The 26,652-nt window shown below is 25.2% G+C and overlaps 2 protein-coding genes across 2 annotated transcripts; both read left to right on the plus strand.

Annotated features, from left to right (window-relative positions):
• Nucleotides 1-5: 5 nt before the first annotated feature.
• On the plus strand, nucleotides 6-6,656 carry LOC122721150 (UDP-glycosyltransferase UGT5-like). The gene is made up of 6 exons (XM_043948468.1): nucleotides 6-137; nucleotides 3,373-3,900; nucleotides 3,990-4,357; nucleotides 4,843-5,062; nucleotides 5,151-5,370; nucleotides 6,064-6,656. The coding sequence occupies exons 2-6, from the start codon at nucleotides 3,420-3,422 to the stop codon at nucleotides 6,356-6,358; spliced, it is 1,584 nt and encodes a 527-aa protein (XP_043804403.1). The 5' UTR covers nucleotides 6-137; nucleotides 3,373-3,419; the 3' UTR covers nucleotides 6,359-6,656.
• Nucleotides 6,657-21,114: 14,458 nt separating this feature from the next.
• Nucleotides 21,115-25,896, plus strand: LOC122721143 (myrosinase 1). The gene is made up of 7 exons (XM_043948453.1): nucleotides 21,115-21,296; nucleotides 21,788-21,906; nucleotides 21,986-22,119; nucleotides 23,167-23,843; nucleotides 24,435-24,585; nucleotides 25,071-25,312; nucleotides 25,630-25,896. The coding sequence occupies exons 1-7, from the start codon at nucleotides 21,247-21,249 to the stop codon at nucleotides 25,745-25,747; spliced, it is 1,491 nt and encodes a 496-aa protein (XP_043804388.1). The 5' UTR covers nucleotides 21,115-21,246; the 3' UTR covers nucleotides 25,748-25,896.
• Nucleotides 25,897-26,652: the final 756 nt, after the last annotated feature.

Raw genomic sequence — 26,652 nt, forward strand, 5'->3', positions numbered from 1 at the left:
ATTACTGTCACTCACTTTTAACCGAGGCACAATCAGAGACGCGCGTATCACAGACATACAACTGCGGAAAACCATCGTGCCGGAGAGGTTCTGTCAAGTGTTCGACAAATATCCGACGTGTTTGCCGTCATCTTACGGTAAAATTTGATTACTTGTCCCCCGTTGTTTGTTGCCGCGTATCTGGATTGACATAAATCTTCCTTTAACTCCTAACTCTTACCTCCTTTCGTTTGTAATACGCCAACTTATAAAAAGTCTTCGCCTTCATCGCGGTTTTGCCAATAATCTTTCTCTTTTAACGCCATGCCGCCATGCAGAACAATTGTGATTTTCTGTTTTAATGGAATAAATATTTTATGTAACATAAAAAATTTCCATTCAATTGTTTCTGTTGTTCAAAAAAAAAGAGATGTAATTATAATTTTAGAGATGATTTAATTTGATTTTAATTTTTATTTGAAATTCAATTATGATGAAACACGATATTCGATTTATAATTGCTCATGAATCTCACAAGGAAATTCATCTAATTCGAAAATTGATTTTAATAAAAGTTTTTTATATATGTAATGCATAATGAGTTATATGAATGAATAATGAATATAATGAGTAATTTATTTGTCGATGAAAAATCTTTTTAAAGCAACGAAATCAAAGTTTTAATATTTTTTTTAATTTTTTTTCAATATAATTTTGAATGGCAATTTCAAAAAAATATTAACAGAGATCTTAATTTTGTACTGTACTTTTTTTTTATCAAAATTAATTTGTCATTAATACTAATAAAATAAAATATATTATTAAAAAAATTGGAAATTATCCTATATTTATTTCTTATATTTATTTATTATATAGAAATTATTATTTGAGAATATTTTGAAAAAGAGATAATAATACAAATTGTAAAAGTAATATCTGTGATAAAAAATAACGTTAATATGTTAGCAATGTATAATATTTTAGCAATGTCATTCTATTGCATTTATAAATCTCGAATTTTTATAGCAAAAATTTATATAGATTTATAGAAGTATATAGATATAAATTATCTATATACTTTTTTTCTTTTCACAAATGGAAACGATACTTTTAGATAAGGATAATTTTATATTTACATAAGAAGAATTTTATATTTAGATAAGAATAAGAACAAGATAGTGCAGCGGATAAATCTGAATCATACATTTTTCTCATGAAAATAATTTATTCGGATATACATATATCGAGAATGATTATTTATTTTTTATTAATATTCACTTTTTATCATAAATTATCATAAATTTATTATCATTATAATCATAAATTATATTTTATTAAATTAAAAATATTTATTTTATACTATCATACTTATTTTATAAGAAATTTAATTATACTATCATTATTATTCAATTTTTTTTGTACTTGGAATAATAATATATATATTTATATATTTAGAATTATAATGTAACAAAGAATGAATAAATTTTTTTTTAAAAAACGACTGTTGCAAACTTATGTTATTATAATTATTGCTAATTATTATATTTATCTCTTATTGTTTAAATTATATTTAAATTACATGAAGGTCGTAAAGTTAGAACTTTTTAGTGACAAATATGTTTTAACGGGAATATAAATGATCATATATCGAACAGATATGAACAAATTTTCACTTTTAAATCTGGACAAAATTATAATTCAGTTTTTCTGGGTTGAAAATTTTCATCCTGTTGTCATCCTCCATTTCCATCATTTCTGTTACTATTTCCAATCAAAATAACTGGAGAAAATATTTTATAGCTAACAATTTAAAATATAAAAAAATACATATTTATTGTACTTGCTCAAAAATGATAGTATTAAATAAATGATAGTATTATAATAAATATGAATAGACATTAATTTAATACTAATATAATAAATTGGTAAATATAAAAATTTTATTATAATATCAAATTAATTAAATATAAATTAAATATAACATTTTATTAAGATATATTGGAAGATTTTTTATTAAGAATATATATGTTCTGTAAATGATGGTGCAAGCGTATAGAAAATGATTCCATATAAAAAAAATAAATCAAAAATAAAAAATAAAATTTTCTTATTTCTTTGTTTTCGAAGCTATTTTGAAAAATTAAATTTTAAATACAATGTAATTAATTATTTTTCGATACAAAATGAATTATAATTATAATATTTATTAATATTATAATTATATATTTAATAATATTAATAATTATATATATTTAAATCATCAAATAATGAAAAATAATTATTTTCTTTTTAGAAATGAATGAATGAGATATTTCGTGTCAAAAAAAATATATGTCAAAAAGATGACTCATGTTAATATTTTAAAATTGTAATAAAACTTCATATTATCTATTATGTTTTTTTGTTATTTATAATATGTATCATTATGTTATGATATCTATTAGTGAAAATGAACAAATAAAATAATTTTTGATTATGACTTAAAAATTAAATAAAGAAAATTATATAACTATAGATATTACATATATTATATAATAGATATTGACAATGATTATCTTTATAATAATCTGTAATTAATTTTTTAATATTATATTCGCATTTCATAATCATTTCTTGCACTATCATATTTCTCGATATTGCCATTTCATCGTCAATATTTACGAAAAAAATTGAATGAAAAAATGTCTAAGAATTATAAAAAAAATAAATATTTTGATTGATAAAAAAGAATAATTAAATACGAAGATATAATAATATAAGTTATAATATAAATTTATAATATATTTTATTTCAAATCCTATTTCAAGAATTAATTATAAAACAAAAATGCAAGTCATTATATATGCAATACATGAAAATATTTTTCTTTATAACAAGTAAATAGCTTCTTAACTGATCTCTTTAATTCTCTCTTAAATTCATAATCTTTAATCAAACATCTAATTTCTGTTATTCTTTTTCGTATCAATCAATCAAAAAATTTAGTATTTTCACGCAGAAACATAAAAATACCCGAAAATAATAGTGATTCTAAAAAACCCATAATAAAAATATTTTTAACCACTGTGTTTTCTATTTTCAAAATTACTATTTTTCACTATAAAATTCACAATATTCACTGAATCGATCTCTATTAGTATTTGATCACGAAATATATTTATACCTGTAAAAAATATAGAAATATGCTTTATATCCAAATTCATATTCAAATAAACTTATCATATACATATTATTTGAGATAATGAATGTGATAATAAATTTAAACTATAATTAAACGATAACTATAATTAAACGATAACACTTTTTTTGTTTCAAAATGTAATATATACAGATATATGATTGTCGTTCCTATTATATAAATTGATGGTAATATTGTGATATCCGTTTTAATAGGCACGTAACCGTTGAACGAGTCAGTTTGTTCTTCGAACACGAGAAGCATGAAACGGAACGTTACAAAACTATTTTTCATTTCGTGCATCTTATGCATTGTGAATCAATCAAAGTGCTACAAGATCTTGGCCATTATTTCGACACCATCTTACAGCCATCAAATTCCGTATCAACCGTTATGGCTAGAATTGCACGCACGTGGTCACGAAATTGTGTTGGTTACTACGAATCCCATAAAGAATATCAACTCGCCGAATTTCACTCAAATCGATATAAGTAAAAGTTACAATTCTTTAAGGGCCATAGACTTTGTCAAGCTACGATTCGAAAAAGTTAATTGGATAGAAGCACTGGAGAAATATTTATTATCTTTGTGTTCTTCCTTCGAGATTCAAGTATTCAATTCCACAGAAATGCAAAAGCTGTATGCACCGGATAGCAATGTAAAATTCGATGTCTTCTTAACGGAGTTGCTCTACATGCCAGCTATGTACGCCTTTGCCTACAGGTTTAACGCTTCGTTAATAGGTATTTATTCAATATGATTTATTTAATATTTTTTACAATTGTGAATGGTTTGAAACTAAGAACAATAATCATGTTTTGCATGATCGTAGGATTAAGTTCGTTAGGATTGCTTAGTATAAATGATTTTGTACTTGGAGGAGCAGTGCTTCCTTCTCATGAATATTTATGGGAAAATGAAGGAAATACAGGCATAAATTTACCATTTTATAAAAGATTGCACAATTTTGTGAAAACATGGCGTTTACTGTTACATCTGAATTTCAATGTATTTCCCAAGGAGCAAAAATTGGCAGAGCAATATTTTGGGCCTTTGCCGCCTTTGATAGATATTATGAAGAATGTTAGCATGATTTTTATTAATGAAGCCGATGTTTTAACACCGGGAAGACCAATACTTCCAAATATAATTAGATTCAGTTCTTTTCACGTATCTGAAAATCCAGATCCTTTGCCGAAGGTAGATTTTATTTAATAGAAATTTGATTATTATTGAATTTGTATGTTTGAAAAATATATAAGAATATTATACAATTTATAGATGAGATAAGTTATAAAATTACAATTAGCATAATTTATATAGAAATATATAGAAGATCATAAACATTTATATAAGATAATTTATGATACAAATAGGATTAAAGAGATATGGCTCTCTATGAAATAAAACGAAAATCAAGAATAACGAGGGAAGAAATTGGAAAGTTGGTTAATTTTACTTTTATTTGAAAAATTTTCAAACTTGATTTATTTGAAAACAAAATTTCAAAAATTATTTATTAAAGCCTAAGATCTTATTTGTACCATAAATTATTAACAACTTATTATTAACAATATATACATATAGATATAGAACTACAAAAAAGTTAATTGTTATCATTGATCGAAAATCTAGATTTTTGCACAAATATGTATAATTTTTTATTTAAATTATTTTTATTGCAGAATTTACAAAAATTTTTAGACGATGCAAAAGAAGGCTTCATCTATTTCAGTCTCGGTAGCAACGCAAGAAGTTCTACTATACCAAAAGAAATTAAACGTATATTTTGTAATGTTTTCGCAAAATTACCGTACAAAATTGTATGGAAATACGAAGAAGATTTACCTGAGAAATCAGAAAATATTTACATCGGAAATTGGTTGCCTCAACAAAGTATTCTTGGTATAATCTTTATTTAGTACAAAATATTTATTCCTTAAATATTATTTCTACACAGAAAATATTTATCTCTCTCTGTTCATCCTCACAGCTCATCCGAAAATTAAGTTATTTATTTATCAAGGAGGCGTACAAAGTAGCGAAGAAACTATTCGCTTCGCAGTACCAGTTCTTGGTTTTCCAATATTGGCAGATCAAGATTACCAAGTAAGAAGAATGGAAGCTCTTGGTATTGGAAAATATTTAGAAATTACGTCATTTACGGAGGAACAACTTGAAAATGCTATTTATGAAATAATAAATAATAAGAAGTAAGTATATATTAACATTAAATTATAGGTCTGAACAATAGAATTTAGCTTAAAATTTTTTATTCTTATTATTTATAAATGTAAATTTTAGATTAAAAATTAAGAAATTAAGAATTTAATTTTTACATTATATGATATTGTCCAATTTTAGATATTATTAATAACGAAGAATTTTTAATATTAGTTTCCTCAAGTTTTATTTTAGCAAATATTTATCTAATCTTTCTTTTTTAATTATTTATCCTATCAATTACAGAAATATTATACACAATATTTTTGAGTTTTTTATTAATTCATTCAAAAAGTAAATTATTAATATTATGAGAAATTGTTGAACAAATTAACTTTTTTTGCGAACTTAAATTAATTAACTTTTTAAACGAATGAGACATTAAAGTTATAATTAAATGAGATTAAATTAAATTAAATAACGATATCCAGTTACTAATAATTAAATTTACTAATAATAGAAAATACATATTCTTCTTTAATTTTAATATTTAATATTTATTCTTTAATTTATAATCTCATTTCATTTTTGATCTGCAGATTTAAAGTACTTGTCCGGTTAAAAGGTTAAGGAAAATATTTTAAATTAATAAAAGTTGTAAAAAAATTTAGAATATTTTTTTAGATATAAATATTATAAATGTATAAATTATAATTTTGATATTTTTGATGTTTTCTTTTTAGATATAAAGAAAGAATACTTATTGTTCGAGATCAAATTAAGGATACACCTTACGATACAGTGAAACATCTCGCTTGGTGGACGGAATATGTAGTACGAACAAAAGGCGCCCCACATCTTCGCTCTACATTAGCTTTAGAACCTTGGTATCAACGTTTTGATATGGACATTGTAGTATTCTTGGCGATAGTGATATTTATTATTGCTTCAAGTTTGTTTAATATAATAGTTAAGCTTCTTGTGTATCTTTATAAGATGTTACAAATTTCTACGGATAAAAAACAAAAGATAACTTAAGTTAACATCAAGTTATCTTCACAATACCAAATTAGCGTCAATATCAAAAAACAAATAATTCTAATCTAAATAAAAAGCGTTAGAATTATTATATCGTTAATCGTTTCGTTGTCGAATTATTGAAATTATTATGTTCTCGATGATAATAATGCTTTTTATTTAATAATTATTATTATTGACAGGCTTTTGTGTATTATGCAAAAGTTACAACACTACGATAATAATACTACTAACAACTAAGTTAATATTTTGCTATTTATAATTTGACAAATAAATCATAACTGACATTTTTATCATATTTTATGTTTGTTTCAATATTTAAATTAGAATTGATCCTCTGAGAGAATTTTTTTTCTGAATGAATGATGATGAATATTATACATCTTTCAATTTAGATAGTTTATTACGAGAGGTTTTTGTGCAATTTGCTCAATGATTATATAATGGATAAATGATACTTCAAATGATTTCTTTGTCCATAGCATTTATATTATTTAAATCAAGGTCACGAATGTAACTTACAATTCTTGAATAATGTGAGTTGTAAGAATTTTTGAAAAAAATAAGTTATAAAATTATGTTTAAGAAATTAATAAAAAGATTTTATTAATGTACAAGCATAATAGATAGCGATAAATATAAAAAAACAAACAACTTATTTTGTTCGCAATAATTAAGACATATATAAATTGTACTTTTTGGACTTACACAATCATAATAGATACATTCATAACATAATAGATACATAATTTATCTTCAAAATCTTTTCAAAGATTTTAATTATATTGTTATCAGTCAATGATCTCAATTTATCAGTCAATTTCTATCAATTTGCCATTTCATTTTCACTTATTATATCATCATAAAATATACGAACATTTCAAATCTTCATTAATATATTAAAACATATATTATAATTATTATATTATAATTTATTTTTTTCTGTTTCTGTTCAAAAAATCACATATTAAATTAACTTTAATCAGAATACACCGAAATTTTCTATTGTAATCGAAACGAACGACTATTAAATAAAAAAAAGATAACTATCAACAATATTTGCTATGGGAAAGTGTTTTATTCATAATATTTGAAGTACAACTATTAAAATTATTGAAGTACAATTATTATTTCTAATATTCAATTATCAAAAATAGCAATGCTATATGCTGTTCAAAATTTTGATGTCTCATATTTCTATTCTATCTCATATTCCTATTTCTTTTTATCTATAACATATAATAAAGTTAATTAAATCGCTTTTTTATTAAAAAAATCCTTTTAGTAATCTTTTAGTAAATAAAATCCTTTTAGTAATCTAGTCCTTGACTCTGTTAAATTGCGTTTGTTTTATATTATGTTAGAAGATATTTTCCAAAAGAATTCTCATTTTTATTGAAGCTTTTATTATTATTATTATTTTTCTTTTACATATTATTAATATATATTATTAAATTTTAAACAATAAAAAAATATTAAAGATTCTTCTTTGAAAAAATTAAAATCGTTACATTAATGATATGTAGAAATTTATAATGGCCTGCATTTTTTTTTGCGAAATTAAAAAAATCGCTAGCGGTTAGGGAAGTTAATTCCTTTTATACGAAGAAAGTTAGATCGATGAATGGTGCGTTGAGATTTATTGCCCCGCGGGTTGGCCATTTTGGCGCACACGTATATACGTGGCAAATTTGAAAAACCTATCAGCAAATGGTCGATCAAAAGCACGAAACTTAATCATTTTGCCGGAAAGTCTGCGAAAATCGATGGTCTGCCGTGAATGGCTGCGAGTCAGACGACTGGTTTATCTTATTATCAACGGTGGATGGGTTATACGGTATTGAAGTTTGAAATGTAAATTTTGAGTATGTCGCGGTTGGAATTGCGACGAGAGACGTGAGTGAATTTTCGTTTGGCGAAAATTTGACAGACGCGTCGCGTATTTACGGTTATTTTCCGTTGTAAAGGTAATATTGAATTTTAGAATTGGGAACATGATTGTATCGTAGGAAATTAGTTTAACTGGTAGATTCTTGCGATAAGTTTTAGTGACAGAATATGCCTTAATCGAGTGGTTCAAAGAAAAAAATGATGAAATAATAAAATATTTGCATAATTTGAGAACATAATGAAAAAAATTAATATTAATTTACGAAAGAAATTTTTTTACTTTAAATTTAAATTAAATAATTAAATATTGTATTGCACAAAATTTATTTTAATTTTATATTAAAAAATTATAAATTATAAAATTATAAAACTTTTATAAATACAAAGTTAATAGTGTAAAGATCATAAATGATGATAATATTCAAAAGAAAAGAATATATTACAAAATAGAATATTGTACATACAAATAAATGCAAATAATATTGCATTACATAAATATATGTGTATTCATTTAGTAACTTAGAATTTAATTTATGATAATTTTATTTTTTTATCAAGCAATTATCCCGTGTAACATATCATGTGATATAGTCAATTTCTAGAATCATGATTTATCATTTTCTTGCAACGTAATAATGACAAGAAATTTGTTAAAATATTTGAATGTTGATTCTTTCTATTTTCATGATATTGCATATCTAGCAAACAGCTTTAAATTACGTATCTTGTTTGAATTTCATTTTATTATCGTAAAGTCAACTATTTAAAGACACGAGCTTATCAAACATTTCTACATGCGTACATCTCGTGCATGCATACATCACGTGCATGCGTTCAATTTCTCTTTCTTTTGAAATACGTATTGCTCACATATTGTTAATTTTATCGATTTTCGATTAATTGTCGTTGATTCTTTTTCTGAATTCGTTGGTCGAAAACGAGAAAAATCTCGTTGGATGATCGAAAATTGAAAAAGGCACGTGTGACCAACGAGCCTCAATCCTAGTAAATGAAGGGAAAAGAGAAAAAAAATCAAGGGAAACCGGATCGTTTTAATTTGTGGCCAAGAGCAACGGTAACTGCCATCTTATTGGTCTTCCATATTGGCCTCTCCTATATCTAAAACGGAAACTCAGGGCGAAACCGGCCGATCGATCGTTCTTTGTTCCTGGTGTAGAAATCCCTGAGGATTCTCGGTCCAGTGGGACCCAGGTTCCTTTGTTGCTCAAGCTGGATATCGCAATATCGCTAGAAAAATAAAGTATCGACATCTTTCTTGATATAATCTCTTGTGCTTTTGAAAGGGGAAGAGTTTTCCACTTTTATTCCCATCAGTGTATACTTACTTACCTCTGTGAAACTTAAAGCGAACCAACCTCAATTCGGACCCGGGGCGGGATGAGATGGCGGAAAGTGGAAGTGGTGGAAAATGGATAAAATACGTTCGTGTATTCATTGAACGCATACTATCTACTGAAATCTTTTTGCATTTTAATAAATTCTGATACGATGGAACAAAGAAATATCGATCGAATTCGAACGTCTCGTTGTAATCAGAGTTGGATGCTATTCGAATAGGTTTTTATTTGAATAATTTTCAAATAATAATAATAAGAATAATTTGTTTCTCTTCAAATAAGATTTTGTATATGACGTATTTTCGCTGTTATCTTATTTGAAAATTTCAAATAGAGATAAAATTTTTCAATATTTATTACTGGAAAAACAAGAACAAAAATTTTTAATTTCTTTGCCTAATAATTTCGAATTAACTTTATGCAATTCTTAAGAATATTCAATGGAAGTGTTTTTATTTATATAGAAATCTCTATTTTGATCTGTTTTATATTTTTAACGTGAAGTTACTTTAGAAATATCCATGCTCCATTTTGAACTTTATTTCTTTCTGCTACAAACTCGTTTCGAAAAACTCGAGTCACGTTTCAAGATAATCTACGTCCAAATCCTGTTCTTATTTCCAACCAGTAAGAAGCTCTCTTTAGCGAAATCCACGTCAACTATGAAAGATTTAATCTATTTTTATCTACTTAGAATTGTCGTTTCAGAATTTCTTTTCTAGGGAAACAATATACAATGATAAAAATGTACAAATATATTGTAAATATATAAAATATGGATCATTCTTTTCTAAGAATAGTATTATCGATGCTTCTCAAATTTGCTTCTACGTAAATTTCTTTTAGATAAAGATTGAGAATATTTTTTTATAATTTTGAAAAATAATCAATAAGTAAAGTTATTTCTATAATATATTGTTTTTAAAAAGAATGTTCAAATGAAAATCAATCAGTAATTATTTTAAAAAAAACATTCTAAAAATATATATTTTTATATTATTTTTAATGCTGAATTCAAATATATTTATGAGAAATAACTTTTTGAATAAATTTTCTATCCAATAAAAATCAAATTATGATGAGATTTTTACATAAGAATTGAACACAATTTGACAAATTAGATATTTTTCATATATATGCTAAAATATATTAAATATATATATTAAATATAATATATTTAATATAAAAAAATCAATATTATATCAACATTAAAAAAAAAATTAATTCATTTTTTTAATTCATTCGTTTATACATCGATTTATTTTTATGACATGATAATTAAAAATAATATTCAACGTTTGATTGAAAACAAAGTCGATGCCCCTCAAGATATGAAATCTCTACGATACGTCGTTATATAGATTATTAGAAAGATTTGAAAATTCAATTATGTACTCGATGTATTATGGAACAATACTTAAGTAATTGTTATCATGTTTCAACACAAATTGGCAGACGTTTCTAATCCATTTCTGGGAAGATTTTGCAAAAGACAATAAAAAAATTCTCTTATTCGAACATATACGGATGTCTATTCTTTATTATCACAAACTTGATTTATCATTTCTTAAATTTTATAATATATAAATATAATATTAAAAATTTAATATAATTTAATATAATATAATTTAATAATTTGATATCATTTATAATAAATACTATCAATTATTTGAAATTAAAAAATATAAATTTCACTTTGAATTTTGAAATCAAGACAATATAGGAGATACAATGATAATTAATTAAAATTTCAATGATCTACAACAATAGTTGATATTGGAATTGCTATATATAAAGCGATTTTGATTTAGTTGCAATGTCTCTATAATATTTATTTGTAAAAATATATTTCATTATTTAAACTGATTGCAGTGCATTATACAGAAAACGCTTGAAAAAACTATTTTTCATGATCTTTTAATCAAAATACAACAAATGGTCTTATTATTTTTCATTTGTTTTAGTTTTTATTATTATTTATTGAAGATTAAAAACAAATGTTTTTAAAATCGGATTAATCGAATATTTTCATTTAAAAAAAAAAGTATAGTGATTATCAATTACATCACAAAGATTATTGGTAAATTCCAGATCATTTAAATCAAATTTCGTTATAAAAAAAATCGTTCATTCATTAAAATTACTTATAATGACATTATATAATAAATTGTAAATTTTATTTGTTTATCTATTTTAAATTGACATAAATGTATATATTTAATCAAGTACATTAAAAAAATTATGTCTTATCGATGATTGATCATCTGCATAATTATAATGTAAATAGTAATGGAAAAACAATGTATAAATAAACATTAATGAATCCTTAATACAAATTTGATCATACAAAATGATAAAATATTTACATTTCAAATTTTTCGTTTATTCCTATTATTTGATTCAATTTGTTTGAAAATATAAATATAATTGTAATTAGCAATAATATAATAATATAATAATATAATAATATAATAATAATAATATAATTTATTCGAGTTAATAAATTAAACAGATATCAAATATAAACAAAGATTAAAAGAAAATGTAATTTCAAATATAATGTGCGCATATAATAATTATTATTAATATATAAATTAGAAATAAAAATAATAATTAATATTAATAATAACCTTTTAATAATAAGAACCATTTCTAATTTTTTTTTCCTTTCATTATTGAATTTTCAACATTATTATTGTAAAAGAAAATTCTAAAGATTTATTATTTCTTTTTTCAATTAGATTTTATAATTTTTTTTAAATTCTACGAAATTGGAATATTTATGATAAATTATTTTTGATAAAATAATAGATATCTTTTAAGTATATAAATATATAAAAATATAACGAACTTATAATTTTGTATTATAATTTTTGTGGTTTTAAAATAATCAATAATTTATTTGTATCTAATTTATTTGTAATTTATTTGTTTTATTTTTTAATATTGCATTTTTGTAACAATTATATATTATTTTTTGATTCTTTAAAAGTTAAATTATCAAATCTACCAAAAATTAAACGATTTAATTTCTAATAATTTATAAAAATTTTATACATCTCATTGAAATGCATAATTCTTTGATTATTTCAAACGGTGATCATTTTATTTTTATAAGATTCAATTTTTTAAAACTTCGATAAAATTTTACCGCAAGCAAAAAACGAGCAGGTTTCAAAAAAAAAGGATGGAATAGAAACGAAAAAAAAAAACACAAAAACGCAGAAGTTTTTTCCCGAACGCAAAACAACAACAAAGAAAAGAATGAAAGTTCGATAACAACAACCCGTGTTCTTATTTTCCACGGCCCTATCGATCATCAATAATTCATCGCTTGTAATCAAATTCTCATTGAGAGCCGCGATTTTATCCCCAGCATGTGCTTTCGTTGAAAACTAGGAAATTCGTGGAACGAAAAGAAACTTGTAAAAAAGTCTAGTTCGTTCGATCAGATGTTGGCGATGCGAGACAAGAATTTCGTCAAGAATTTCTCGAAATTCTCGCTCGATTTGCCATTTGGAAAAGACAGAAAGAGTATGAATATATTCCTTCCTAATTTTGTAATCGGAAATTTCGATTCCAGTTATTCTCTCGTGAGCGAGTGTTTGACGAATCGATTGGAATAAAAAATGTAACTAAATTGATAAATAATAGATAACAAGACTAATAATAATTGTTCGATGGAGAGGCGTTTAATTTTCTCTGTAAATTGATATATTTGAAATATGCGTAATTCTAAACAAAATTCAATTCACAATTGGTACATTTTTTAATCTCGTTATTTTGGGACGTCACATTTGACGAGGCTCCAGAAATTTCAATTGATGATCAGGTTGGAAACCGATATCAATTGCGGGTGGGCAATATCCGTCGTTTAATTACGTCAAGCATGGTAGTACGTAGAACTGGTATCGTTAAATTTATTAGCATGCTGCGTGCTGATCTATGTTACACGCCTCCTATTTGGTATTCACATATTGCACACTGCCATTAAACAAGTACCGGTAGCGGTACTGCAAACCTAATAACCGAACAGCCAACGCGAAACATGTGAGCCAAGAATATGAATTCTGCTTTTATTTATGCCAACCGAGAAAGTATTAATGTTATATGCGATGGATGAAAAGTCACGTTTAAGTGTAACGTTTTGTTATTGATTAGCTAGATTTAATAAATTGGGATAATCTTTCGAATAGAGTTTCGAGTGAATTGTTGGAGAGATGCAAATGTGAAATAATAAAGTGTATCTATAGTAAGTTATTTATGTGAAAAAAATGTATGAAATGAATATTATGTGGCAGTAGAAGAGAGTAGAAGGTAATACACGTTGTTTGAAATTTTATTTTCTTAAATTTATTGTGGTGTTCGCGACTTTAATCACTTTTCGTAAGGAGGACACGTTTTTTAATAAAAAATGATAAGGGTAAAGAGATTAAGACTATCTGAAATTACGATCGTATTAGGTTGAAGGAAGTTATAAACTAATTGGAACGTGGAAAATATAGTTAAAATTCTATTTCTAGATTATCTAGAACGAAATTTCACCGTGTTAATTTATATTGTACTTGCATTGCAAGCTGTTTAAATGTAGATTCTCATTAAAAAGTTTGTTACTATATTCCAATTTGTAATATACCGAAACACGATATTCTAAATTCATGTGATCAACGCGATAAAGAAAAATGTTCGTTCGATTGAGAAAAAATCATGAATCAAGTCATTAAACATCTGTGGCCTTTATTTGTGATATAAATTTATTTTCAATATATATTTATTTTTAATATATATTTGAAATATTTTTTTGAATATTGAATATTACACACTTATGAAATATTGACTCATTGTATAATTAATAATCTCATCATTAATATTGGGCATATTTCCGATAAGCTTATTATTTCATTATTTTTGAGATTATTCTAAATAATAATATATTTTACAATCAATATTGATACTCTTAGCCACAATTTATAAATAAGCGTAATAAATTAATCAAAAATTATTCAATAGCGCCAATAAACAACTTGACTACTACTACTATTACTATTTGACTACGACTACTTTGATTTCAAATTTTTATTCTTAAACTTTTTCTCCGATAACGAGAATCACGAAAATTTAAAAAATTTTATATGAAGTATAATTTAATTATAAGAGATACAAGATTATAAGATATATCAATATATATCTTGATTTATCGATTCTAAAAGACCAAAACAAACACAATAATTGATATTTGTTATTATTATATAATAAAATAGATATATATATATAAAATCTAAATAATCATTAAAATTAATGAAATCTTTGAACATGAATCTTCAAAACAATCGTTATCGATTTCGATTGAGATATAAGATTATCTAAAACATTAATCTAAAACGTGGAATTTTTTCTTGTGTCTAATGATAATATAATATTCATTTTATTCATATATTATATTTTAATAAAATGTTCTAAAAAAAATAAAACGAATATTTTTCAATGATAAAATAGAAGATAACTACTTTTAATTAATTTTATTAATTAATTTAATTCTTGAAGTAATAGAAGAAAAGATTGCAAGAAAAATAATTTAGATTTTCAGAATAAATTATTTTTTGTTGGTCGAATTTCAATAACGTGCTACATCGTGCGAATTTCAATGAAGAAGTTGAATTTCACTCTCAGACACCTTGAAGGAGACAGTCATTTTATCATTGACTTTAGCTAGAATATCTTTTCTTTTATAGATGTAATTAAAGTTGCCAAACATTGTAGACGCATTCTTCGTTTTAATAAACACGGTTCTTAATATCCATTATAAAAGAGAAGAAATTAAAAGAAATAAAATTAAATTTTTATCAGACAAAGAACATAATAAGAAAATATAAAAGAAATTCATTAAATCAAAAATATTATGAAAAATCTACTTATATGATTGATTCGTATAAATCAATGCTTCCTTATCTTTGATCTATAATAAAAAATTATAAGAAAATTAGATTAGAAAAGATTTAAATTTTTTATTTACAATTTTATTTTTATTTATATAGAAAATTCTTTAATAATTATTTCTTTCAATATAACTTTGTAAAAATACAAAAAAATATTCTATAATTTAAATTGAATATCAACTATTTTGCATGATAAATTTTTCTAATATTTCTTAATGTAAATATTAATATTTTTTTTCTTTTTTTTTTTCCTAAAAATAAAAACATATAAATATATTTTTATATTATTATGAGAAAAGAGCGAAGTCCTAGTTTATTTGGCTGTATATAAAAGATTCTATAAATGTCGAAAAACAGTGATAATGTAAAATTCCATTATATTTCCATTATTGCAAATGTTGCACCATGTATATTCGGTTCGATTTTTCAAGTATGTCGATTAATCGACATGCTTGACAATGTTCGAACAGCACGGATAAAATGGAATTGTCACGAACAGAAAGCCAAGAGAGTGTAACAAGTTAAAAATTGAAATTTCCGTAAAGATGATACGAGAGTATACCCCCGAACAAAAGTCGTTAAGTTTCAGCGGACATTGCAGATTTCCCTGGTTAAATTGAACGTACTGGGAAAAGCGTGCGTGTGCAGTTAGTAGTTCACTAACAAGGTATGATTAAAGCAAACCCGTTGAATTAAAATATATTCCTTTTTTCTCGTCCTTATAAAAACATCTTGTTATAATAATCGTATGTATCTTTCGCTAACGATGTCGTGGCCAATCGGATTATCAAAGAAGTAAAGAAACAGACAATGTTTTATGGGAGAATTAAAAAATTAAGAATGTAACGCGAAGCATTAAAATACATCCATTTATTTCCTGGAACGGAGCATTGTGAAATATCGTGGAAATGCTTTATTAAGATAACATTTTACTCATAATAATTGATATAAAAGAATAATTTTATGAAGCTCGAGACAAATTTATTATATTAAATTAATTTTTTTATGAACCGTAACTTTATAAAATTTATTGAATTTATGATAGGCTTCTATTTCGAAGCAATATAAATTTTATGATCAATAATTAATATTTATCAATAGATATATATATTATCATAATCATTCAAGAATTATCATAAAAATACTCCCATAAAAATATCACTCATTTCTTTCAATTCATTATACAAAAAGATTAATTACTCACTCTAAAAATGAAAAAAAAAATATATAAAGAGAAATAGATTTATATAGCCGGACAGGTTAACTTTAATTCTCGATTCAATAGACGTATTAAATACGTACATGTCATCATGAAAAATTACAATTTGGTCCCTTTCAATTAACGAGACGGTATTCTTGCGATTAACATCGCCGTTTGATAGGATTTCAATTGGAACGAATGCTCGTAGAAACGTAATAACGCCTATTACCGTTTACACGTGCCTCCTTTGTTCGACGTGGCTGGTAAGCAACGGCCAACGAATGCCAGTGCGAGTGTATCGTGGACGTGGAGCAGTCTCGAGGAGGAATAGTCTGGTTGGGGTGGGTTTAGGTCCCCGCGACACAATAAACCATTCCACGGAAGGCAAAACACAAGCCACGGCGCCGCTATAACCAAAGCCCAACGTGCTGCTTCATTATGCGGTGCGACGTGGCAAACTGCCAAGACCTCTTTGATAAAGGAGGTGGCCACGTTATACCAGATTCTCGCTCCGTTCCATCGCCCCCGCCTTTCCGCCCTTTCGTCGTAACATGGTGCTGCTGTCCACCCTCTGACGCACATCCTTGACTCTCTGGTACACCAATAAGTATCCCCCCTCCCTCTCTATTGGGTTGGGCGCGGACAAAGAACGGTGAAAAGTTGTGTCGAGGGGAATATATACTTTTTGATGTATGCTTCCTTCGTCTCTTTTCCACAGCTCGTTTCTTCCGGTCACGATCGGAGGACCAGTTACGAGTCCTTTGATTCTTAGGTTGGTAGGAGTTTTTCAAACGGATTTCGATTTCCCTCGATGAAAATCAGGGAAATAGGTGTTAGATATTGTTGTTGACTCTTTTGAAATGGATTTTTTTTTTAATGAATGTCATAATAAAATATTGTTACGGATTTATTAATAAAAAAAGAAAAAGAATAGATGGTATGCGAAATTTGAGATATTAGAAATCAAATTGATAAAGTTATATCTTGTTATATCTTTCGATTGATAAAATAACATATCAAATACTTAAAAATGACAAAGAAAAATTATCAATTCAATTTACATCTTGATACACATATATATACAGTTATTGAATATAATATTTGATATAAAGAAGATTCCTATTCCAAACTTAATTGAGCATGTTAGTATAAAACAGTGATAAGATGTGATGATAAAAATTTAGTAAACTTTTTTTGTTTTTAAATCATTATTATAAGTATCACTCTATGTTTAATTGATAATTAAATAAAATAATCTTAAAATAATTTATGAATATATTATTTTCAGAGTGAATTCTTTACGATAAAGAAAACACAGCATAATTTGTTTTCATGCAGAAATAAAAAACAATTCAATTTAAGAATGTATTTGAATAAAAAATTATTCGAGAAATATATCTACTAATATATACATATCAGAACAGATATAAAGTGAATCATCGAGATGAGGTCAATCAGTTCTAGTTCTATTGCCAATCATCAACAGTTACTATAATATAACTAATTGTAAGTGTATTAAGATATTTAAATTACAAATAATTTAAAATTAATTTCTAATAATAAAATTTTTTGATTTCAAATTACAAGTGTAATGAATATGTTTTTCTTTTGATTGCCATCAAATGTTAAAAGAAACCATAAAAAGATATTTCAAACGAAAAATATTTCTCATTTTAAAATAGAAATTAAATGTTAAAATTAAATTTTTTATGTATATGTTAGATTTTTATCACTTACTTTATCAATTTAAATGCAATTATTAGATAAAATGCTTGTAAATATATATTTAATTGTATCAAACTAATCGTATTTATTTAAATTCATATTCATGTAGAATAATTTTATTCTCAAAAGATAAAGCAATCATGACTGTGAGATGTCAACAATTATTAATAAATCGAGAATAAAATTATTCTATAAACTTGATATTCATAAATTATCTCTATAAAATTCAATACGAACTCTTAAGAGTTTTATTCGCAAATATATTTAAATAAGATATTAAAAAAATTTCTTACCATTTGTGATTTATAAAGATTAATCAATAATGGTATTGATTCATTTTTTTTATATGAATCGTGTTGTGAAATCTAAAAGATTCCCCCCCAAAAAATACGATATTATCAAATTTAAATTTGTTTTTAACATAAATTGAAAATATCATTATATATTTGAGAAGATACTTTTGCATACTTTATTCAAAAATATTAAAAATACTTTTAATGATTGGTTAACGTTATTACATTTATCATTTATGATATATGATAAATACATCAAATTATAAATAATTAATAAATATATCAAAAAAAAAAAAGGAATTAGACATAAGATACATCGATCAAAATCCAATTCAATTTTTTTTTTTTACAATATTTGAAAATATCTTTACAAATGAAAAAGGAGAGCATCTTTTGAATCGTTTTAACGGTGAAATTTCCTTTTAAAAACTCACGTAACTTCGAAAACTTCACGTTTTACTAACTTTAGACAAACTTACCAGAGCATTAATAATTTTTCTTCCTAAAAATGTTGCGTCTTACGAATTCTACTGAAAGTAACGCGGAAGCTGTGTTACACTTTAAAAGTTATTTCAAATATTCATCGTCGTAATATTCAGTGAACGTGTTTGCGGCTGTAACGTGATATTGAAATATTCATTTTACTTTTAATCATTCAACCACAATATTTTATTTTTAGAATGCAGTCTCAACAACAATTTATTTATCGTTTTATGTATTTTATCATCTTCTATATTGTAACTGTTTGATTATATTTGCAACTAATAACTGACTAATTAATTTGTTAGAATATTTCTTGTGAAAAAAGAGAAAAATCTTCACAATATCTGCGTTCAATTTCGAAATAATAAATAAAAAAGTATTATAATTCCCAATTTTCTTGAAAAGTGCAATGCTCTTCTTCAATTGATCGTTTTCTTCTCATACTTGTGGAGGACTTATGCATTGTTTTAATAAATTGTCAATTAAACAATTAAAATTTATATTATGAGCTCTGAGTGAACGAATAATGATAAATTTATTAAGCTATAAATTTATGTAGCTAATTATAATAATTCTAACTATTTTTTGATATAAACTGTCGCTCAATTCTATCTATTTAGTCTTCTATTTCTATTCTAATTTAACTCCAAGACTGTCGCGAGCTTTAGTTTTTCTTTCAATTTTTGTTTTTTGAAAATACACACTCAGAGGGGATTGGAGAGACCAATGATCGCGTTGGAGGACAGTTTCGAAGAGGATGAGTCCTCGCGTCGCAGGGTTAGGACCTTTGCGCTCGCTTCCAGAATTGTCTATGGCGTATAAGTGTGGCATATAAAGTTGCTCTTTATCTTTATCTCGGTATCTTTGTTTAAATTAAAGATCTGAAAAACGTTAGTTGAATATATAAGATATACAGTTTAATATGTAACATGCAACATTCGCTAAAAATTACATTCGCATGATAGCATTATATCTGACTCGATCTCGACTCTCAGTCGTATAATGTTCCCTATCCTGTAAGGGCGAATACTTTTTGATCCACTTTCTTCGCAAACTGTCGTAAAACTGCGTCTTACCAGTATGCCATGCTACGTCTAGCGTACCAGCGTATTTCGTATCGGGTTATCGAAGAAACAAAATGGAGAAAAGGGGCGGTAGGTGCAACAAAGTTTTCGTACCTCTCTGCGTATTTTTCTATCCGGCTTATATAACCTTAGAGCCGAATGTTTCGCGGAGATTACCTGTCAGGATACGTATTTCCCGCTGGAAAGATTTTACCGAGGTATTTTGAACACGGAAACGACGAGCCTCGGTGGAAGGCTTCTTAAATGTATTCGTCTTATTTGTATCTATCGCTACTTTTCATTTGTCCTTATCATGATTGTTCCACCTTTAATTTATTCGACAGAGGGCATAGCAATAATGAAGATGTGGAATAGATGAATAGTTTCAAGTTTGTGATCCTTGTTCGGTATGGATATTGAGAAAGTTTTGTTTCGTTATCCTTGGAAAAGAAGTAAGATTGTAGTTCTAATATCAGTAATAAAACGTATATACAATGAAAAATAATTCTGAAATAAGATTTTAAAAAATTTTAGTCTATTTTTTTTTTTTTTATTTTTTTCAATAAGGAAAATCATCCTTGTATGTCATTCTTATGCTTGTTTGTTTTATTCAACTTTCTCTGTTTGAAAATATTTGTACATTTAGAATACTGTATTACTAGTATACTAGTATACTAGTGTACTATAGTGTATGTAGAATATTATAAAAAGTTTTGAAGTTGTAATCAATAAATTGATAACAAGTGATTTTGATAATATCGTAATAGCGATAATTAGTAAGCTTTTAATTACTTTTAAAATTTTAGACAATATGTTGATAAAAATTCGAGGACAAAAATATTTCATGTATTATATTATCAACATTGATAACATATAAAAATTATATATATATATGACAATTTTATAGTCAGTATTTATATCATAGTTTCGAAGCAAATATGTTCGCTACATCTTCACTGGGAATCAGTATACTTTTTCTACTTGTAATGTGAGTACTTTCTATTTTTTTTTTATGATATGATTTACATACAAATTTTTCGATACATTATTGTATTTCTAATACTATAAGTGATTAATTTTTTTTTTTTTTTTGATAATTATTATAAAATAAAGTAGAATTAAAAGATGTATAAATATCTTTTTTATTACATATTTGCAATAATGGATATCTCAATAATTTTATTTTATTTATTTTATTTTACAATAGATTATTTTTATTTTAATTCATTATTACGATTATTTTTTATTCCAATTATATAATATATAAATATAAATAATGAATATTTATAATTTCTAATTGTATTAATTGTTATAGAATATAAATACTTATGTTAAAAGAATTAATTCCTGTTTTCTTAAAATAATCTTCTTCTTTGTATATTTCCTTAAAATATGAAACTTAAAGCAAACTTAATTAAACTTAATTATTCTATATGTTGAATGTATGATAATGATTTTTCAAAGATAGATTTTTTTTAGATCTGCAAGTGGTAAAGTTGCTTATAATACTAGTGTGGATTATTTACGATTTCCACCTAATTTTCTTTTGGGAGCTGCAACAGCCGCATATCAAATAGAAGGAGCTTGGAATGTGAGCGGTATGCAATTCTAATTTTAATTTTCATCTTTAAATTTGTTAATTTTTCTAATATTTCTTATTTTGTCTTGAAAATGTAGATAAAGGAGAAAGTATTTGGGATCGATTCGTTCATTATAAGGATCATCGCATTTATAATAATGATACGGGAGATATTGCCGCGAACTCTTATTATAAATACAAGGAAGATGTCGCTCTTTTGAAGAAAATTGGAGTAAATATATTTTAATATATTATTATTTACATACTGTAACAATATCTAAATATTTAAATAGTTATAGAATTTAATATTAGATATTATAGCTTTACTATAATAAGTTTATTTGATTTTCATTCAATTCTTCCTTATGAGATAATATATTGAAAGATAATATTTATTACGGAGAATTAAAATTCAAAATGAGAGAATATTTTGTTGCTATTATTAACTTGAAATGACTAACAAAACAATTCATAGTTTTATAAAAAATCATTATCTGGAAAATAATTTTAATATGATCTAGAATTTCACATGTTGATATTTTTATTGATTAAAATTATTTTTAAATCCAATCACTTCGAAACTATATATATCGGTTAAATAATTTTATTTCATTTATTAATTATTTTATTTCTTTTTGGTAGTTTAATTTTAAAAAAAAATCTCAACTTAAAATTTTTATTGTTATAATTTTTCTCGTTTGAACTTTTACTAGAAAAATATATTTTATACTTAATTCTCCTTTCTTCTTGTGATTAATTATAACTATATATAATATAGAAATACTTAATTAATTCTTAATTTCTAAATATTATATAGAAAAATGATTTTTATCTCTACAAATACAGGAGAATTTAAATAATTTAACAATTCACAGAATTATATGTATCAAAATGTCATTCCTTACCTGCTTGACATATTAGAATATTAGACAGACATACATAACGAAATTTTCTGAAATATATCGAGAGATTGATTTAAATATTTCTATCTCTTAATTACATATTACAATTTCCAATGTAATCCCACATAATTGAATGGCAGAACTGTTCAAATAGAAGAATTAAATTTATAAGAATAACACTATTTTCGTATATACAATATCATTAATAATATTAAGAATTGCACGATGCAATTTTAAAAGAATTATCTTGATCATTGAAAATCTAGTAAAAAAATCATTGATTATTTAAAACTCGTCCATTACTATTAAACATTAATAAAATTTATTAAATATTAATAAAAGTCAATAACAAATCAAATCCTCTTATTTCCTTACAGTTTAAATCTTACCGTTTCTCCGTTAGCTGGCCACGAATTCTACCAACTGGCTTCGTGAACAATATCAGTAAAGATGGTGTTCGATATTATCATAATCTCATCGATGAATTGTTGGCAAACGATATCGAGCCTATGATAACGCTTTATCATTGGGATCATCCGCAAAATTTGGAAGATGCAGGTGGCTGGTTGAACTCAAATATGGTAGATTGGTTCGGTGATTATGCCAGAATTGTGTTTTATGAATTCGGTTGGAAAGTGAAACGATTCATTACGATAAACGAGCCAAAGTCCATGTGTCTGGATGGCTATTCGTCCGGCATAAATGCGCCTGGCAAAAAATTGCATGGTATCGGTGAATACTTGTGTATACATAATATGATCAAGGCGCATGCAAGAGCCTACAGAATTTATGAGAAAGAATTTAAAAACAATTATAATGGCCAAGTTGGTTTTTTGATCAATATAATGGCCTACATACCTAGGAATTTGACAGATTTGCATGCTGCGGAAGTTGCTTTCCAGTTCAATGTTGGCTGGTGTCTGCATCCAATTTATTCGAACGAAGGTGATTACCCAGAATTGATGAAGAACATGGTGAATAACAAAAGCTTGGAGCAAGGCTTCGTGAAATCTCGTTTACCTACGTTTGAGTCAGATTGGATTGAATATATACGGTATTGGATAATTTATTTCATTAAAGTTAAAGTTTTCTTAAAAATGATGATTTTATTTTACGATACAGAATATCTTACGATACACTATTGACTAATTGTATCTTGGTTTCATAATTTATCGTTAAAAATACGATCAATATATATCATACATAATTATAAATAACTCAATAATTTCATAATTTAATTTAAATTATTAAATATTTTAATTATATCAATAATATAATTATATAATAAAATCTTTTAAATTTCTGATCTAGAAGATACATAAGATAATATTTTTAAGATATTTGCACTATATTAAGATATTTTTATGTGCTATTTAGATTTTTATTCTTATTTTATCATTGCACATTTTTATACTTGCGTTACTTTAAAAATCGGACAGGAAAATCAATTGAGCCTAAAGTCGGATCTTCAAGAAAATCCTTGTTCCCCGAGTAATAGAGATTCATGTATGATATCGATACTAAAAAAGAAATCAAACGAATTAGTGGAAGAAAAATTTATCAAATTCGAGTTATAATCATGCAAGGAATACGATATTTGATGCGAGAAAATATTTTAAATCGTGTATTAATTCTTTTTATACAGAGGAAGCTCTGACTTCTTGGCTGTGAATCATTATACTTCAAGGCTAGTAACATTTGGTTCTATGGGACAGTTACCATCTCAACAAAATGATCAAGGAGTGAAAATGTTCACGGATAGTTTTTGGAAATCCTCAGCATCAAATTGGTTAAAAGTAATTACATTATAAATATTATACATTATTACATTATAAATAAATTCTTATAGATTTTATATTTGAAACTTGAATCGTTCACAAAATTCTAAGATTTTTGAGCGGATTATATATGACTCCATTTAAAAATAGCGATTATCTGAAAAAAAAAAATGTAAAGTAAAAGAAAATAATCCTTCAAATAATATTTATACTTTATTCTTATTTTATCATTGCACATTTTTATACTTGCGTTATTTTAAAAATCGGACAGGAAAATCAATTGAGCCTAAAGTCAGATCTTCAAGAAAATCCTTGTTCCCCGAGTAATAGAGATTCATGTATGATATCGATACTAAAAAAGAAATCAAACGAATTAGTGGAAGAAAAATTTATCCAATTCGAGTTATAATATTTAAATTTAAAAATATTTGTGATGACAAGCAAGAAAGATATGGAAAGATCTCCATATTGATCAAACATAATGAATAATCATTGGTTCATAGGTTGTACCTGAAGGTTTTCGAATTGCTCTGAAATATTTGGCAACATATTATGGAAATCCTCCAATGTATATCACTGAGAATGGTGTTTCTGATTTTGGAACACTCAACGATGATGATAGAATCTATTACTATCGAGAATATTTAAAACAGATGCTTCTTGCCATTTATGATGATGACGTGAATGTACAAGGATATTTCTTGTGGTCCCTTCTAGACAATTTTGAATGGGCCAAAGGATATCGGTAAGTAATTATACATTAATTTTATATTAATTATGTCTTATTTGAATTTTTTTATTATAAAATATCTTATTTTATTATAAGATATCTTAGAATTATTAGAATTAACTTTATATTATAAAATTAAATTAATAATTATTTAGTTAGAATTTTATTAAAGTTTTGATAGTTCTTTTTCTTATGAAGATATTAAAACAGAGATTAGTTAGTAGTTTTTTAATTTTAAGATACTTTATTTAGAAATAAAATTAATACGTAAATGTTGTTCTATTAGAAAATATTAAATTAATTACAGGAATTAATAATATTTTAATTTTTAGGGAACGTTTTGGTATTGTATATGTCGATTATAATGATTCTAACAGGACACGTATATTGAAAAAGTCTGCTTCCTGGTGGGAAAAAGTTATAGCTGCTGGAAAAATTGACACGTCCTAAATCATCTTGATTTATCTACAAAAAAATAATAAAATTAACTTTACTGTTAATAACACAACTTATACAATTTTTCTTGTCGTGAATCATGTTGTTGTGAATCATGAATTTTAATTGATTCTTAATAAAATTATTAATATGTCAATATTTAATATATTTTTCTTGTGTAAAATTATTATCTATTTATGATTATTTAATTTTTTCAATTTTCTTTTTTTCTTCCAGCACTTATAATATAAAATTATAATGTATAAAAATTCTAAGATTTTTGAGCGGATTATATATGACTCCATTTAAAAATAGCGATTATCTGAAAAAAAAATGTTAAAGTTTCTGAAAGAAAATAATCCTTCAAATAATATTTATACTTTATTCTTATTTTATCATTGCACATTTTTATACTTGCTTTACTTTAAAAATTGGACAGGATAAAATCAGTCGAGCCTAAAGTCGGATCTTCAAGAAAATCCTTATTCCCCGAGTAAATATTAAGCAGATAGTATGTGTGTAATATATGCAGAGAGACTGGAAATCTGTGCTTTTGAATCCCCACGTGAGGGATTAGCTATTCGTAGTCTATTCGGAACTGAGAAAATTTAGAGCACTCGGGACGAGTGGTGCTATATCCGGTTAATTATATCAACGAGGAAGAGAAAAAAGAATTGGTAAACGATTCGAAAAGAGAGTGACGGAAGCGTGGACCGACGAAAATAAAGAGAAATTAGCGAGGAAAAAAATAAAAGAAATACGGTGGGTAGGAAGATGAAAAGAGAGATTGCTGGCGTTAAATATTCCACACGTCTACATTAATCCTTTTCGTAATATTCGTGAAGTGAGTTTTTCCTAGTTTTTAACGATGTAAACAATTATGCTTTTTAAAATAATAACGAAGATCTTTTGTTCATTAA

Source organism: Apis laboriosa, unplaced genomic scaffold (genome assembly GCF_014066325.1).
Source record: "Apis laboriosa isolate Shangri-la unplaced genomic scaffold, ASM1406632v1 scaffold14452_cov158, whole genome shotgun sequence".
Lineage (NCBI taxonomy): Eukaryota > Metazoa > Arthropoda > Insecta > Hymenoptera > Apidae > Apis > Apis laboriosa.

Bases quoted from the DNA above. Each gene is read 5' to 3' on its own strand.
- LOC122721150 (XM_043948468.1), top strand. From the start codon at position 3,420: ATGAAACGGAACGTTACAAAACTATTTTTCATTTCGTGCATCTTATGC. The intron at 5,063-5,150 runs GTATAATCTTTA...TCATCCTCACAG, and splicing joins GCCTCAACAAAGTATTCTTG to CTCATCCGAAAATTAAGTTA. The intron at 5,371-6,063 runs GTAAGTATATAT...TTTTCTTTTTAG, and splicing joins GAAATAATAAATAATAAGAA to ATATAAAGAAAGAATACTTA.
- LOC122721143 (XM_043948453.1), top strand. From the start codon at position 21,247: ATGTTCGCTACATCTTCACTGGGAATCAGTATACTTTTTCTACTTGTA. The intron at 21,297-21,787 runs GTGAGTACTTTC...GATTTTTTTTAG, and splicing joins ATACTTTTTCTACTTGTAAT to ATCTGCAAGTGGTAAAGTTG. The intron at 21,907-21,985 runs GTATGCAATTCT...TTGAAAATGTAG, and splicing joins AGGAGCTTGGAATGTGAGCG to ATAAAGGAGAAAGTATTTGG.